Below are 14,880 nucleotides of genomic sequence, written 5' to 3'. Positions count from 1 at the left end.
GGAGCTACGGCAGCGCGGCACAGCTCGCCCTCCTCCTTCCCGGCAGCCTTTGCGGGCGCGCAGGCGTACGGCGGCCGCTGCTGTTTCCGCTTCCGCCTCGACGCGCCGTCGCCGTCAGGGCCGCCGGGGCCTACCGGGGCCGCGCCCCGCCCCGCGCTCCGGTGAGGGTAGGGCCGTACCGGGGATTGCCGCGGGATCGTTCTCCCCCCGCAGGTGGGGCCTTGCTCGCCGCTTCGGAGCCGCGGGATCTGTTGGAGGGGGGGGTAGTCGGTAACGGCAGCGCGGGCCCCGCTGGGATTTACCGCACCGAGCTGCCGCCTCCGGTACCGGTGGGGGAGCGGGGGCTGTGCGGGAGGCGGGTGCAAGCCGGGGGGGAGGGGGGAGGCGCCGGGATTCCCAGCGCTGAGCTGGAGCGGTTCGGCGGCAACCGGGCGCGGGGAGCCGCATCCTCGGGGCTTCAACCTCCGCGGGAATTACGGATTTCAGGCCAGTTTTACTCTTTTTGTTGAAAAATAAAAGTAGTTAAACTCTTTAAACTCTTTTTTTTTTTTTTTCTTTTTTTTTTTTTTTTTGTCCCTTTTAACGCCTGAAGGAAGCTGTTTGGCCGACGGTGCTGCAGGAGCATCACCTTCAGGTTCTCACCGTTCTGGGAAGTAGCGTAGCGAAGACGGTTAGTGCCTCTTTCTCTAGATATATATTTATATATATAAAAACCTGACACGGGTGTTTTTTTCCCCCCGGTTCCTTGTGGCCACGGGGCCCTGCTGGTGCTGATGAAGCCGTTCGCTCTCCGGCTCTTACGAGCGAGACGCCGTTAAACTCGCGCTCCTCTGCTGGTCCTTATTAGATTATAAAAGTTGAAGATGAATGTAGAGATTAAAATAAGCACTAATTATATAAATTCTCTATTTAAGAGCATACGTGCAGGAAGCTGTGGGTGCGTCAGCATAGTAATTAATTATTTCCACTTGTCTTGAACCTCTGGCTTTATCCCAAAGCATTATATCCTGCAAAGTCAGAACTCATAGGTAAAATTCTGTAATGTTATTTTGGGCTGTATCTGATGCTACTTTTGAATATATGCTTTGAATATATATATTTTTTCTCTGAGAAACCTGCTGTAAAAAGTGGGCGGCTGTGGTGATTTTCAGGTTTTTGGCTGCAGAGAGGGAGGAGCTCTCTGGAGGGAGCGTAAGCCCCCTCGTCACGGCTTCAAACTTATAGATTTACTTCTCTTGGCTGCTGTTCACAGCCCCTAAATCAAGAAGCACTTCATCAGAACAAGTGCCCAGGCCATTAATTCTCAGTTTCAGGAATGACAACCGTATTTGACTGAATTTCTATTAAAATAGACCCACATTAATGTCAAGGCTTTTTGCATGGGGAAGAAATGCTGAGGTCAAACATATTTCCTTAAGAAGATTTTCTCCGGTTTCCAGATAAAGGGGACTTGGTTTCCAAATCAGATTAGGGCCTGGGCACGTAATTAAACATTATTGCATCTGCAGACTGGGATTAACAGTGTGAGAACGGCTGCCGATTAACGGCGAGACATTTTTGCCGTGAAAAATCTGTAATTTGGGGTTCGCCAGCAGTGGCGGTTGGTTCAGGCAGCGAACATGGGGGCAGCCAGGCATGTGCTGAGCTTTTCAGCATCAGTGAAGCAGAACGTGTTCAAAGTAGTTTGTGAACCTCACGGGAAAGAGCTTTATTAAGGGTGAGCGGGTGCACGTGAGGGTTTTCTATACCTGTTTGAAGGGTTATTTAGCTCACGGTGTGCAAGTCAGTTGCTCTTTGGAAACTATCAAGCACAGACTTGTGGGTCTTGAGACACGTTAGTAACTGGCCCAGCAGCCACGAGCAGAATGGAGAGAAGTTTAGAGAGAAGCCGAGGTGTGAGGGGATGCCGCGAGACCAAATATTTTCATTCGGTTTGTGGTAGATCCGGGTGTGAAAGCGGAGCCTGGTTCCGTCATCTGTCAGGGAAGGCTAGTGGGATGTAGGAGGTTCAGGGTTTTCCCTGCGGAGTGAACTGGGGGCACAATTTTTCCTTGCAGGGCTTTCTGCTGCGGCTTCTCTGCTCAGATCACGGGATCCTCACTGCTGAGGCCCTTCTTCCCCCTGGACCACAGCGAAATTTTTAAAACTAAGGGAGCAAAAGTCACCTCTAAGAGATTTCACCACTTGTAAGCTTTTTCACAAAGGAGAAGAGCGTGGCACCAAAGCAACAATAATCCAATACTTTATTTTACTAGTATGTGGTTTTCTCATCTGTCTTCTTTACAGGTACAAGCAAAATAATTCAATTCAGCTCCTTGCAAAGATGTCGCTCTCCAAAAGGGAATTGGATGAGCTGAAACCATGGATCGAGAAGACGGTGAAGCGAGTCCTGGGGTTCTCAGAGCCCACCGTGGTCACCGCAGCGCTGAACTGCGTCGGGAAGGGCATGGACAAAAAGAAAGCAGCCGGTACGTCCCGCGGGCTCCAACCTTGACCCTGCAGCTGTTCTCAGAGGTGCTCAGACCCCTTGATGGGGAAAATAGGTGCACACAAATCCTCAAAGAGCCTTGAAATGGTCTCAAATAGCATTTAAACTCGCTCCCTCTCCTCCTGGAACACCAGCTTACTGCTGGTGGGGCTGGGCTGCGCGGCAGGTCGTGGTTTCAGTGCCAGTGGTGGCTGGGAGCAGGGCGAACGCCATCCTTGCAGGTGTGAAAGCTAGTTTGTGTTGAGCTAGCTTTATAAATCAAACAACCCCCCCCCCCAAACCTGGGAGCTCTCGAGCATACGTGCAGGTGTAGAGCCGGGGTGGGTGCTGACTCAGCCTCAATGAGGCAGAGGTGAGTACACACAAATCCACCCAGACAGATGAGATGTCATTAAAAGCCTTGGAATATGTTAACAAAAAACAAGGAAGTAAAAATGAATTTAAGGCCCCTTTTTCTAAAGGAATTGAAAATGATAATTTAACTTGTGGCTTTTTTCTTTTTTAACCATTAGAGCCCTAATATTTTTTTTCTAGTCGAGGCCTGGACTCCCTTATTCCTTCAGAGTTTAAAGCTCTTGACAATAGGATCCGCAGATCCCAGAGGCTTCTGGAGCCCAAGTCACAGGCATTAGTGGGGTTGAACCCTCCTTTAAATGAGTGTTTTACAGCTTCGCAGCAGTCCCTGCGAATTCTCCATTCTCCCCCTCGTCCCAAGTAGTGAATTCAGAATTTACGCAACTCCTGTTCTTTTCCAGACCACCTCAAACCCTTTCTTGACGATTCCACCCTGCGATTTGTGGACAAGCTCTTTGAGGCAGTGGAGGAAGGCCGAAGCTCCAGGCACTCCAAATCCAACAGTGACCGGAACCGGAAGCGAGAGCTGAAGGTGATTATTGATTATTGATTGCTTTTTTTCTGTGATTTAGTGGCCGTGGAGGCAGCACTGGTTACTCTGCCACACTTTCCTCTTCCAGAGAGGTACATCTCATAATGCTTAAAGTTCAAGAGAAAAGACCCTTCTCCATGATGAAGTGTGTGAGCCTTTACCTTTCGGTTCTCTTTCCTTTTGAGTGAGGTAGCGCTGTGCTCTTCTTGGTGGAAACTTGGGCTTTTGACTTCTTTAACGATCTCTACTAGGCTTGGGCAGTGGAGTAGCTTCACAGGGCTCCAGCTCTCCATTTTCTTTCGTACTCCTTACCGCTGCATTGGCAGTGCTGGCTTTGCACTGGGAGCCTGGGGTAGGTGCTCCCCCTCCCAGCAGCTTCCTGTTGCTCTTCCTCGCCCAGACGTGCTGCATTTCACTCTGCGAGCCGGCTCTCCCCGTCAGCGAGTGGGGCTATCTGGTGGGTGATCTGATGGGTTTTCATTCTCTTTTTTTCCACCCAGAATCAACAGAGGGTGGTTTTTGACAACCCTTGTTTTGTAGCACAAGGTTAATTACAGCAGGGATTTAATATGCTCTAGTGTTTCTGCCATCTAACGCTTGTCTGGGCTGGTGGAAGTCTCATGCATCCAAACCTGTTTTCACCTCCTTTCTTTTCTTGAAGACTTTACTCGCCATCTTCTGGAATTCCATTTTTTCCATCACTTGCATACCGAGTTTAAAAGGGGCTACTCTCCATGCTGCTCCCCGCTTACAAAGTAAGTTTCCTTTCACTTTTTCTGAGGTTCCTATTTTATGGCAATCTGTGTTTGAACAGTTTTAATCAGTGCTTAACCTCAGTTAGCTAGAATAATCCTGTTCAGGATTTGGATCTCTTTAGGAATGTTGGGAAACAGCTGCCTTCACTCCTTATTTTCTGTTAGACACTTGCTTTTTCTCTCACTGCCTGAGGCTTTAACTGCTTCCAAAAAGGGTCTCCTCCAGGTCTGGGTAGGTTCACCCGTTAATGAACGGTGTGTTAAATCAGCTTCTATCCCTCAGAGCTAGTACAGCCTGAGGAGCAGTGGTGCAGCCCAGTTTATTGATCTGGAGAGGTTTAGGTTGACATGTCCCAGCCCCCGGAGAACAGTGATAGCTTAAAAGAATCCCAGTCTTCTGCAGGTTTCTTGGTGCCAATAAGTGTCTTTCTAGTATTTTTTTCCGTGCTGTGATTCCACTTCAGTTTGCATATTGGGCTGGCACAGCCACACACTGTGCTGAGCTGCCACGGGGCAGTTGGAAAGCGAGGTTTTGGCTAGGCTGGTGGATCCTGGCCGCTTCCCTCGACCTTCTTGCTTTTGATCTCTTGCGGGGATGGCGGCGAGATAGGGACGTCCTCAATCCCATCGCTTTTTGGTGCTTCATGGTGGCAGGATTGCAGGCTGCAGCCTGGCAGGGTGACTCTTGCAGCCCCGTGGCACAGCTACTGCGCGTGGATCCTGCTTTTCTTCACGAGTTGAATTCAGATTGTGCCCACTCTCGGGCTCTCTTGTCCTCTCATCTTCCTCGTGGCCGTGGCCAGTGCGCTGCAGGACAGCGGGAGGGGAGGGAGCAGCAGCCTGTTGCAGAGGGGATCTTGTGCTGGCAGAGGGGAGCAGGGACAGGGCTGGGTGTGGAGTAGATAATTCTTCTCCAGTGAAGCACCTGCTGGGGCGTCTCGCACGACTGCAGACGGCTGATGGTGTTCCCAGTTAACCCAAAAGCAGGGCTGGGAAGCAGCAGAGCAGACCCATCCTCTTGGCTCCTGGTGTGGGGACAGGCATCCAGCCTGCAAAATCGTCAGTCCCTCTCTCCGGAATTATTTTTCTTGGAGGTCCTCCATCAAGATCTAATCTGTCCTGACCCTGCTGTAACGTGAGATGGTCTAGGGAGGTTGTCAGATCAAGATCATACTTGCGGACTGACTTCTGCCCCCCACCCCAGTGTAGGTTTTAGAGTTGAATTTGTACTTGCACGCTTAGGTCTTGTAGCAACAAGCAGTGGATTAATTCAGAATGTTACTTACTGGTCATGTTAGCTGTCTTCAGCACGCTGCCTGGCCTGTCTTCTCTCTCCTTGGTTAACTCTTATGGGGTAGGTCATTGCTTGGGAAGTTTCAGGAACTAAAACGTAATGGTTTACACACTTTATACTATGGGCAAGTCCTTTCTCTTGAACTTGTAGGTTTTCCAAGAAGTACCTGTGTCTGGATGAGGAAGTGTCCTTGTAGAATATGAACCGTTATAGTGAAGAAGGGATTGCAACTAACGCTTACAACCGGTGTGTATATTTTCTTTTCAAATAACACCTTGACACGCACACTACGGTAACACGGTCGCATGGACAAATCCAGTTTACTGTACACAAACCAGGCACTGACTAGATGAAATCCATGGCCACAGTCTCACGAGCTGGGGCGTGTTTGAACAGAGCTCTGTATAAAGTGCACCTCATCTTTTGTTTTGTGACCCTCGCGCTGCATGCGAGTCCATCAGCGTGGTCGTTGCTCCGCCTGCTCTCCGAGCTGCACGTCTCCGGAGCGGCTCAGTTTGAGCGCAGCGTCTTTGGATCCGAGCTGGAGTTGGCTGGGTCGGAGCGTGAGGGAATGCTGCGGGTGTCCTGACCCTCCCTGGGTCTGGGGCTGCATCCTCCTTTTGGGGAGGACGTGGTAGGACAGCGCAGCTTCCTTTCACCAAACCCTCTGAAGTTGGTGGAAGACGTGGAAACCATTTTTGCCCAGTCAGGTCAGCCTGCAGGCAGGCTTTTTCCATCTCTCCAGGTAGCTGAGCGAGACTTTAAACCTCAGTGCCAAAAAACCTTTAACTGCCTGAGAGAACGATGGTGGCTTTTACACACGCACATCCCTGGGATGTCTGCTGTCCTTCGCCCTCTTGGATGGATCATCATTGATGCTTCTCTGGTGGGGGAGCAGGGCACAGGCTTCGTGCAGGGTTGCCAATAGATGAGGCTGCAAGTGCCGCCCTGGAAATTCAACCACAGCGCAGTGCTGACCGTACAGTGCTGGATCTGATCCACGTGGTGGTTTCTCATCTTAAAACACTGGCCCTGAGGAGGACTCTGTTTTTAACCACAGTTTTCTCTTTCTTTTCTTTTACATTAGGATGTGTTTGGTGATGACTCTGAGGTATCCAAGGAATCTTCCGGTGTGAAGAAGCGGCGCATACCGCGATTCGAGGAGGTTGAGGATGAACCTGAGGTCATTCCAGGCCCGCCGTCAGAGAGCCCTGGGATGCTGACCAAGCTCCAGGTCAGTCTGACTAGGCTGTTCTGTGAGCTCTGCCCCAGAACGGACCTGCCTGTGCCGGAGATCTTGAATCCCAACATGGTTTAGTGTTTAATTTCTCTTAATTTGTATCTCCAGCTGAGCAAGCAAATGACAAGTTGTTTTTGACTGTCCTTTGTTTGCCGCAATCCTTGCCTGTGATCCCTTCACAAGGCTCACTGCAGCTCATGTGTTAGGATAACAATAATGTGAAGCCTTAGAGTGAGGAAAGTTTTGATGTTCTTTTGGAGTAAACGGACTTGGTAGAGAGTGCCTGCACTGTTAGATTCCTTCTCTGCAGCTGGAGGTTGTTGATTAGAGCAGTTTTATATGATTCTGGTGTCACTAAACTGGCTTACGTGTGTTTGCAGCTGTAAAAGGGTGCTGAGGACACCAGAATTCACTCCTTCTGATAGAGGGAAGAAGAATTCACTGTCCAGTTTTCTGTCCACAGATCAAACAGATGATGGAGGCAGCCACCCGGCAGATTGAAGAGAGGAAAAAGCAGCTGAGTTTCATCAGTCCTCCAACACCACAGGTACCTACCAGAAGCAACAGCCAAATCCCATGGTCCCTGTTCCAGTTATGTCATACTGACTTAGGTGTGCTTAAACAAGCATATAACAAAACTGCCTTCTTTGTCAACAGCCAAAAATTTCTTCTTCATCCCAATCGGAACGTCTCCCCATCGGCAACACAATCCAGCCCTCCCAGGCAGCAACGTTCATGAACGATGCCATTGAGAAGGCCAGGAAAGCTGCAGAGCTGCAGGCCCGAATCCAGGCTCAGCTGGCCTTGAAACCGGGGCTCATCGGCAACGCCAACATGGTGGGGCTGGCCAACCTGCACGCGATGGGGATCGCGCCACCGTGAGTACCGGCCATTTGCTGTCTAATCCTGACGAGTGGCATGCCAGAATGGTGAGGGAGGGTCTGACCAGAGGTTTCTCCAGCTTTGTTGGTTCCCTAGCAGTGCCCTTAAGGGCTGCTGAAGGAACAAATCTGATATAAAAGAGGTGAAATAGAGGTTACTCCTTCCTTGGGTAAGACTCTCCCATCTTCTGGACGTGGGATTTGAGTTCTTTCTAGTGGCATAGATGAGATTTAATGTTATGAGAAGGCCTTTCATGCATTGTGGGCTGGTTTGGTTCTTACGGAAATAAGGCTTACGTTTCTTTTGGAATCAGAATCACAGACTGGTTTGGATGGAAGGGACATTAAATACCCCCCAGTGCCACCCCCTGCCCCGGGCAGGGCCCCCTTCCCCCAGCCCAGGGGGCTCCCAGCCCCGTCCAACCCGGCCTTGAACCCTTCCAGGGAGGGGGCAGCCACAGCTGCTCTGGGCACCCGGGGCCAGGGCCTCACCGCCCGCACAGGGAACAATTTCTGCCTCAGATCTCACTTAAATCTGCCCTCTGTCAGTTTAAAACCATCACCCCTCGTCCTATCCCCACCCGCTGATCCAGAGTCCCCCCCCTCCCTTCCCTGTCCCCCCTTTAAGCCCTGGGAGGCCACTCGAAGGGCTCCCCAGACCCTTCTCTTCTCCAGGCTGAACCCCCCCAAGTCTCTCAGCCCGGCCTCCCAGGGGAGCTGCTCCAGCCCCCCCAGCATCTTCGTGGCCTCCTCTGGCCCTGCTCGAGCAGCTCCGTGTCCTTCTGCTGTTGGGGGCCCCCGAGCTGGCCCCAGCACTGCAGGGGGGGTCTCCCCAGAGCAGAGCAGAGGGGGAGAATCCCCTCCCTGGCCCTGCTGCCCTCCCTGCTCTGGCTGCAGCCCAGGGCACGGGTGGGTTCTGGGCTGCGAGCGCACGGGGCTGCCTCACGGGCAGTTTTCCCCCCACCAACCCCCCCAGTCCCTCTCCTTGGGGCTGCTCTCCAGCCACTCCTCGAGGGCCCAGCCTGGGTTTGTGCTGGGGATTGCCCTGACCCACGGGCAAGACCTTGCCCTTGGCCTTGCTGAACCCCATGAGGTTTGCACAGGCCCACCTCATACCTGTCAGTTAGTGCTGTACTCACAGTTTAATGTAGTGTATCTTGTCTTGCCACCAGGAAAGTGGAGCTGAAGGATCAGACAAAGCCTACGCCACTGATCTTGGATGAGCAAGGCCGAACTGTTGATGCGACTGGTAAAGAGATTGAGTTGACTCACCGCATGCCAACCCTAAAAGCAAACATCAGAGCTGTGAAGAGAGAGCAGTTCAAACAACAGCTTAAAGAAAAGCCCTCGGAAGATATGGAATCGAACACTTACTTTGACCCCCGGGTCTCCATAACCCCAGCCCAGCGTCAGAAACGCACCTTTAAGTTCCATGAAAAAGGCAAATTTGAGAAAATTGCCCAGAGGTTGCGAACGAAGGTATTTGAGGTCTTGCCATGCTAACTGACAGCACAGAAGTGAGGGTTCGGTTCGGGATGGGAGTTGATTCTCCTGTCCTGGGATGTTGAAGGGATGCTGTGTTGGCTTTGAGTAAGAAGCTTTTCAGCAAAGTCACCTGAAACTTTTCTGTCAACACTGTTCTTGTTGGAAAGGCAGATGTCCAAATTACAACACGTGTGTGGAAAGCATTCTCTTACAGCTATCTTCACTTGATGAGAGACAAAATCTGTTTGACAAAAGATTGAAAACTTCCTAAAAGAATAGATTATTCTCTGGATGAGTGTTCTTTCCGCAAAAATGATCACCCTAGAGGTGGAGATTTAAAGGAATCTTGGTAAAATGCCCAAGTACTTGGGGAGAAGGGGAGATAAGAGCTTCATTAGGCAGAAAAGTCCAGGGATATGATGCCTGGGGAGACATTCCTCTAGGATTGTTCCATGCTTCTAGGAGGCTCGGTAGTAAGACCAGATTTTTGGCAAGCTTGTGAGCTTCTACAAAAGCACTCCACTGTCATGTGCTGTGTGGTTTCTTCTGTGGTCTGCTTCAGACTGTTTTTTAAAAAAAAAAAAAACAAAAAACAAACAAAAAAAAAACAAACAACAAACCAAAACACAAATAAATCCGCAGGTGCATACATACTGTGCTTTTCCTGAAGGTTGTGCTATTTTGGAATGACCTTTATGTTCCATTTTCCTCCCCTTGTTCTCAGGCTCAACTAGAAAAACTGCAGGCAGAGATCTCACAGGCTGCCAGGAAGACAGGGATACACACTTCCACCAAGTTGGCTCTTATTACCCCGAAGAAAGAGCTGAAAGAGGGGGAGATCCCAGAGATAGAGTGGTGGGACTCCTACATCATCCCTAACGGCCTTGACTTGTAAGTAGTTTACTTGCCAGGTTTTGATCGTTCTGCTGCAGGAAGAAGCACGGGGCGCTTCTCGGGGGTGACATGGTGGTTTGTTGAGCACTTGGGTAAATCAGGCCAAGCATATCTGCTTGAGCTATTCAATTCTGCTTCCCTCGCCTCCCAGATCCAGGTGGGTGCTGGGTTTGCTCCCAGATCCTCTCTTGGAGCTGGTGGTAGGCAGCTGCCTTTCTCCCTTGTTGGAGGCAGTGTTCCCTCAGCGACCAACGAGGTGACTGCCGTGCAATTAGAAGGATTATTTTGGCCCAGAGTTGGTGCTGTGTTTGGGTTTTTTTCAAGCGTGAGTGTTTTCTACAAGTCTGGTTCACAGTGGAGTTGTGGGAAGCCTGCCTCCTAACCATGAACTGTGGGTGGATATTCCACCGGGGGAGAGACCAACGCATTAATACTTACGCCACCGCATGTCTCCTTCAGCACATGGAGCTCTGATCTATGCTTTGGGTAGGGATTTGTGTGTGTCACATACCCGTCACAGCTGGCCCAAGGGAAGTGTTTTTTTTTTTTGTTTTTTTTTTCCCCATGGCTTGTGTTTAAGGGAACGCAGGAATTCGGGCTGGGAGATTTGCAATGACACCCAACTCTCTCCTTTCTAGAAAAGGTGGAACGTCTTCAAAGAGAGACGAGTACTTTGGGATCACAAACCTCGTGGAACACCCAGCGCAGCTCAACCCTCCAGGTACTGCCCCAGTTTTGGTCGTCTTCACTGTCAAACTCAAGATAAAATACTCTGAGCGGCCAGCACTTGGTGGAGTGAAGCACCATGCAGGCCCCCACTTAACACTGTGGCCCAGCATCTCTTGTCCCTCTGAGGAGAAGAAATTGTGCAAAGATAAGCCTGAAAGCTCTGCAGAGATAGTTGAAAATGGGAGGGAGAGTCTCTGCTGCGTTTTTGGAAACTTGATATAAAACCTGTAGCGGTAACCAGCAGCTCGCTTACATATCGATGTATTGTGCTCGGTGCTCGCTGGGCTGCAGACACAAGCTCCTCATGTCCAGCAGGTTGGTTTTGACCTTCTTTCCCTGAGGAAAGGACATGAAAATAACCACGGAGTCTTTTACTTTTCAGTAAAATCAAAAAAATAGCCAAAACCTGCCTTCCTGGTTCCGTGTTTGGTGGGAACAGCTTGCAGTGCTGCAGAGGTTGGGTTTGTCGCTCAAGTGTGGCTATAACAGAGCGTGGTGTGGGTGCAATGGTTGCAGGCAGTATTTCCTCTTGCTTTTTCAAAAGCAGATTTATGTTTATCTTTCTTCATTTCTCTTCCCAGTGGACAGTGACACACCAGTGACCCTGGGTGTTTATTTAACTAAGAAAGAGCAGAAGAAATTACGGCGACAGACTCGGAGAGAAGCCCAGAAGGAACTTCAAGAGAAAGTCAGGCTGGGCCTGATGCCACCGCCGGAGCCCAAAGGTAAATGACGGGCACGGGGCGGGCAGGCTGCCAGCAGAGCTCCGGGCTAACGCGGGCATGTAAGCCATCCAAATGGTGGCCCAGACCACGTGTGGACGTGGTTGGGAACACATAACCTCTGCGGGAGCGCACGGATCTGCGTATCGGTGTGTGTTGGTGTGATCCACCCCGTACAGCCGGTTTGCGAGCCTGGGAGTGGGCCTGGTGTTTCTGTGCTTTACCATTACGGCAAACGGGTGTCCGGCAGGAGCCTCTCACAGCTCCTCTCGTGTTTTCCTTGCAGTAAGAATTTCAAACTTGATGCGAGTACTGGGGACGGAAGCTGTTCAGGACCCAACAAAAGTCGAAGCTCACGTTAGAGCGCAGATGGCGAAGAGACAGAAGTAGGTGGCAAGTTTTAACCTCCTTTTTTTTTTTGTGGTCATTTTTAGATGGATCTAGTTCTGGTGCTGTGTTTGTATAGAACAAAATCCTTGAACTGATGCAGAAAAGCAGAAACAGTGTGGATTTTTTTTTTTTTTTTTTTTTCACATACTGATCATGTAGCCTATTTCAGCTACCTTGAACGACCCCTCCAAGGTGTGTGGGGAGTTGGGTCTTGGGGTCAGCTCTTGCCACTGGAGAGTGGCCTCGTGCCCTGTGTTAATCAAGTTTCTTGCAGTGATGATGATTGCCATTGCAGTTGTTACTAATTAATGTTTCCAGGGAAGAGACCATGAGGGAATTGGACTGGTGACTGGCTTAAAAAAAGCCCATGTGCTTTTAATACAGGCAGGTGCAGGTAGAAGCCTGGGCAGGATTTGGAGCTGCTTTGGGATCTGTGGAACATACTACGTGCTTAGGATGAGAAGGATCCGTCTCGATGCCATAACAGGTATGCCGTAGGCTGCCTTTTGCTTATCGCTGCCTCTCTCTTTGCATCCAGAGCTCATGAAGAAGCAAATGCTGCAAGAAAGCTCACAGCAGAACAGCGAAAAGCGAAGAAGGTTAAAAAGCTGAAAGAAGATGTTTCACAGGGAGTTCACATAGCTGTGTACAGGTGAGTGCTGGGCTGGGCGCTCTCGGTGGTGGTTCGCCATACGTGTCTCTCTATAGCTGACAAATGCCCTATGGAAATGTGCTGATAGAGAGGAGCAGCCTTCAGTAGCAGGACTGTGTGCCTACTTGTCAGGTTTTCATCAAGCATTAAAGAATCCTGGCCTGTAGGAATTACGTTGTCCCAACAGACATGTCCCTTAACTCTGACCTTAAGGTGTCCTGTTAGAGCCGAGCACTAAAATCATGTCAGGTTTGGAGCATTTCAGCTGGGATTTAAGCTTCTGATGAGGAGAGCCATTTCCCAGCTTTAAGAGCTAACCTGATTCATTGATGTCCAGAAATCAGAAAACTTTAAAGATCTAAATGAAATGAGAATGGGAAGGGACGGACACAGCTTCTCTGAGCAGTCTGCGTGTCATTTTGAGGTGTAGATAAAACCCCTGAGGAGCTGGAGGAGGAAATGCTGGAGCCAGAATAGGGAGCTCTTATGGCTGGTGATAATAGTTCTGCTTTTCCATGACCATTTCTTTTTTTTCTATTTGTTTTTTATCCTAAGGGTCAGAAACTTGAGCAATCCAGCAAAAAAATTCAAAATCGAGGCGAACGCTGGCCAGCTCTACTTAACAGGCGTGGTGGTTTTACACAAAGATGTCAACGTGGTCGTGGTAGAAGGAGGTGAGGACTTCCGAGGCAGGCTTTTGGTCACAGCGTAGCATTCAAAAGCTTGCCTCTAGCAGAAATTACCATGAAAATTGTTGACTGAGAGTTGCGGAAGGACAAGGAAGTAAGGAGGCCATTTGAAACTCCCTTAATTACGGCTCTAATGGGGTTAGTGCTGACTGGAGAGCACACTGTAATCCAGTTAGAAAACCCAGCGCATTTGCTGCTGAAGGGAAAAGCACTTGATTTGAATCCTTGATTCTCTGAGTGGATATTTAGAGTGAGGAGAGCCTCAGCTCTCAGTCTGGCATGGTTCCTCACAGTTTGTGCTATCCTAAGTAATTTTTCTGAGGTGTTGAAGAGCCTATTTGGCAGCAGGAAATCCCGAGGTGGCCGACAGTTGAGTGCCATGCTGTAGGATACGGGAAAGGCTCGGCCACCCCAGGGGTGTTAATGCTGGATCGGCCTGGCTGCTTTACATGCTGTGCCTGGCTGGCACGGAAGTGTTTGTGGATGTTGTTTGGCTTCCGCTGCTTTTTAGAAAACTTCCTAAAAACTGAAGTTTAAAGGACTTCATATGAACGTTGAGTCTTGATTCTTCCCCAGGCCCGAAAGCACAAAAGAAATTCAAACGTCTTATGCTTCATCGAATAAAGTGGGACGAGCAAACATCGAACACAAAGGGAGAGGGTAAGTGTAAAACTGTATGCAGGTGGGTGGTAAAGCAGCAGTGGGGCTCCTCGCTCTTCCTCTGCCTTTGAGACTAAAACTGGCTTTATTGGTTGGTTGTTTTTTTTTCTTTCAGATGATGATGAGTCTGACGAGGAATCTGTTAAGAAAACAAACAAATGCTCTTTGGTTTGGGAGGTGAGTCATAGGTGTAGTTCAAGATGGGGGTGCTCAGGCTGGAGGCAGGCGAGCCCTGTCTGACAGCAGCTGAGGCTTTGGATCGGATGCAAACCTGCTGCTCTGACTCTTTCCATAGCGTTTCTCGAGCTGTAGCAGCACTAGGAGCGTCTCCCCCGCACCGTGCTCGTGCAGCACGCCTCCTAGTCATGCCTCAGCCTGAAAACATGTTTATTTTACCCAAGTCACTGAGAACAGCGTTTCCTGTGACTTTTCCCCCCTGGAGATGGGTTGAGAAACATCCCTTTTCTCCTCCCAGGGCACAGCGAAGGACCGCAGCTTCGGCGAAATGAAATTTAAGCAGTGCCCCACTGAGAACATGGCACGGGAGCACTTTAAGAAGCACGCTGCGGAGCACTACTGGGACCTGGCCCTCAGCGAGTCCGTGCTGGAGTCCACAGACTGAGGCGCGGGGGCGGCCGCTGTCCCCCCCTGCCTCGCCCCACAGCCCCCCCACCAGATCTCGGACAGCCCCCTCCTTCCTCTGCTCTCCTCAGCACACCGATTAAAGACATATTTTTTAAAACAAATCACCGTTACGCTTGTTTTCAGGAGAAAGAGAGAGGTGGTGATGGTGGGGGGGGGGTGATGGTGCTTCTGCGTTTTGCTCTCTGTGGAAAGAAGTGGGGAGTGGGGTGATGCCTGCTCTCAGGAGTGGTTTTGAGGGAAGTGGGGGGGGCAAGCCCCCACACACACACTTAGGGTCCGGGGTTGGCAGCAGCCGCCTCCCCCTCTTTTATTTACGCCATAAAGTTTATTTCTTTTATCTTTTTTTTTTAAAGCCGAAGCGGTTTTCCAGCCCTACGCTCGTCACCAGGCCCGGCCGCCATCTTGCACGGCGAGGGCAGGGGCGCAGGCGCGCGCAAAGGGGCGGGGGGCAGGGCGGCCCGGCGCAGGCG

The 14,880-nt window shown here is 50.4% G+C and overlaps 1 protein-coding gene across 5 annotated transcripts; it reads left to right on the top strand.

The window, feature by feature from the left end:
- Positions 1-48: 48 nt before the first annotated feature.
- On the top strand, positions 49-14,486 carry PRPF3 (pre-mRNA processing factor 3). Of its 5 annotated transcripts, none has more exons than XM_032997330.2 (17): positions 49-213; positions 593-670; positions 2,287-2,468; positions 3,244-3,374; positions 6,511-6,657; positions 7,127-7,210; positions 7,321-7,541; positions 8,717-9,023; positions 9,754-9,920; positions 10,562-10,644; positions 11,234-11,377; positions 11,661-11,760; positions 12,303-12,416; positions 12,972-13,090; positions 13,682-13,765; positions 13,881-13,942; positions 14,241-14,486. In XM_032997330.2, exons 3-17 carry the CDS (start codon positions 2,324-2,326, stop codon positions 14,385-14,387), a joined length of 2,055 nt encoding a protein of 684 aa, XP_032853221.1. In that variant the 5' UTR covers positions 49-213; positions 593-670; positions 2,287-2,323; the 3' UTR covers positions 14,388-14,486. The 5 variants fall into 5 exon arrangements, with proteins under 5 accessions (XP_032853221.1, XP_032853223.1, XP_032853222.1 ...); XM_032997332.2 differs by having other exon boundaries at positions 50-167; XM_032997331.2 differs by having other exon boundaries at positions 55-161.
- Positions 14,487-14,880: the final 394 nt, after the last annotated feature.

This window comes from Tyto alba, unplaced genomic scaffold, assembly GCF_018691265.1.
Source record: "Tyto alba isolate M040663 unplaced genomic scaffold, T.alba_DEE_v4.0 Super-Scaffold_8, whole genome shotgun sequence".
Lineage (NCBI taxonomy): Eukaryota > Metazoa > Chordata > Aves > Strigiformes > Tytonidae > Tyto > Tyto alba.
This window is presented reverse-complemented; position numbering and strand designations above follow the sequence as displayed.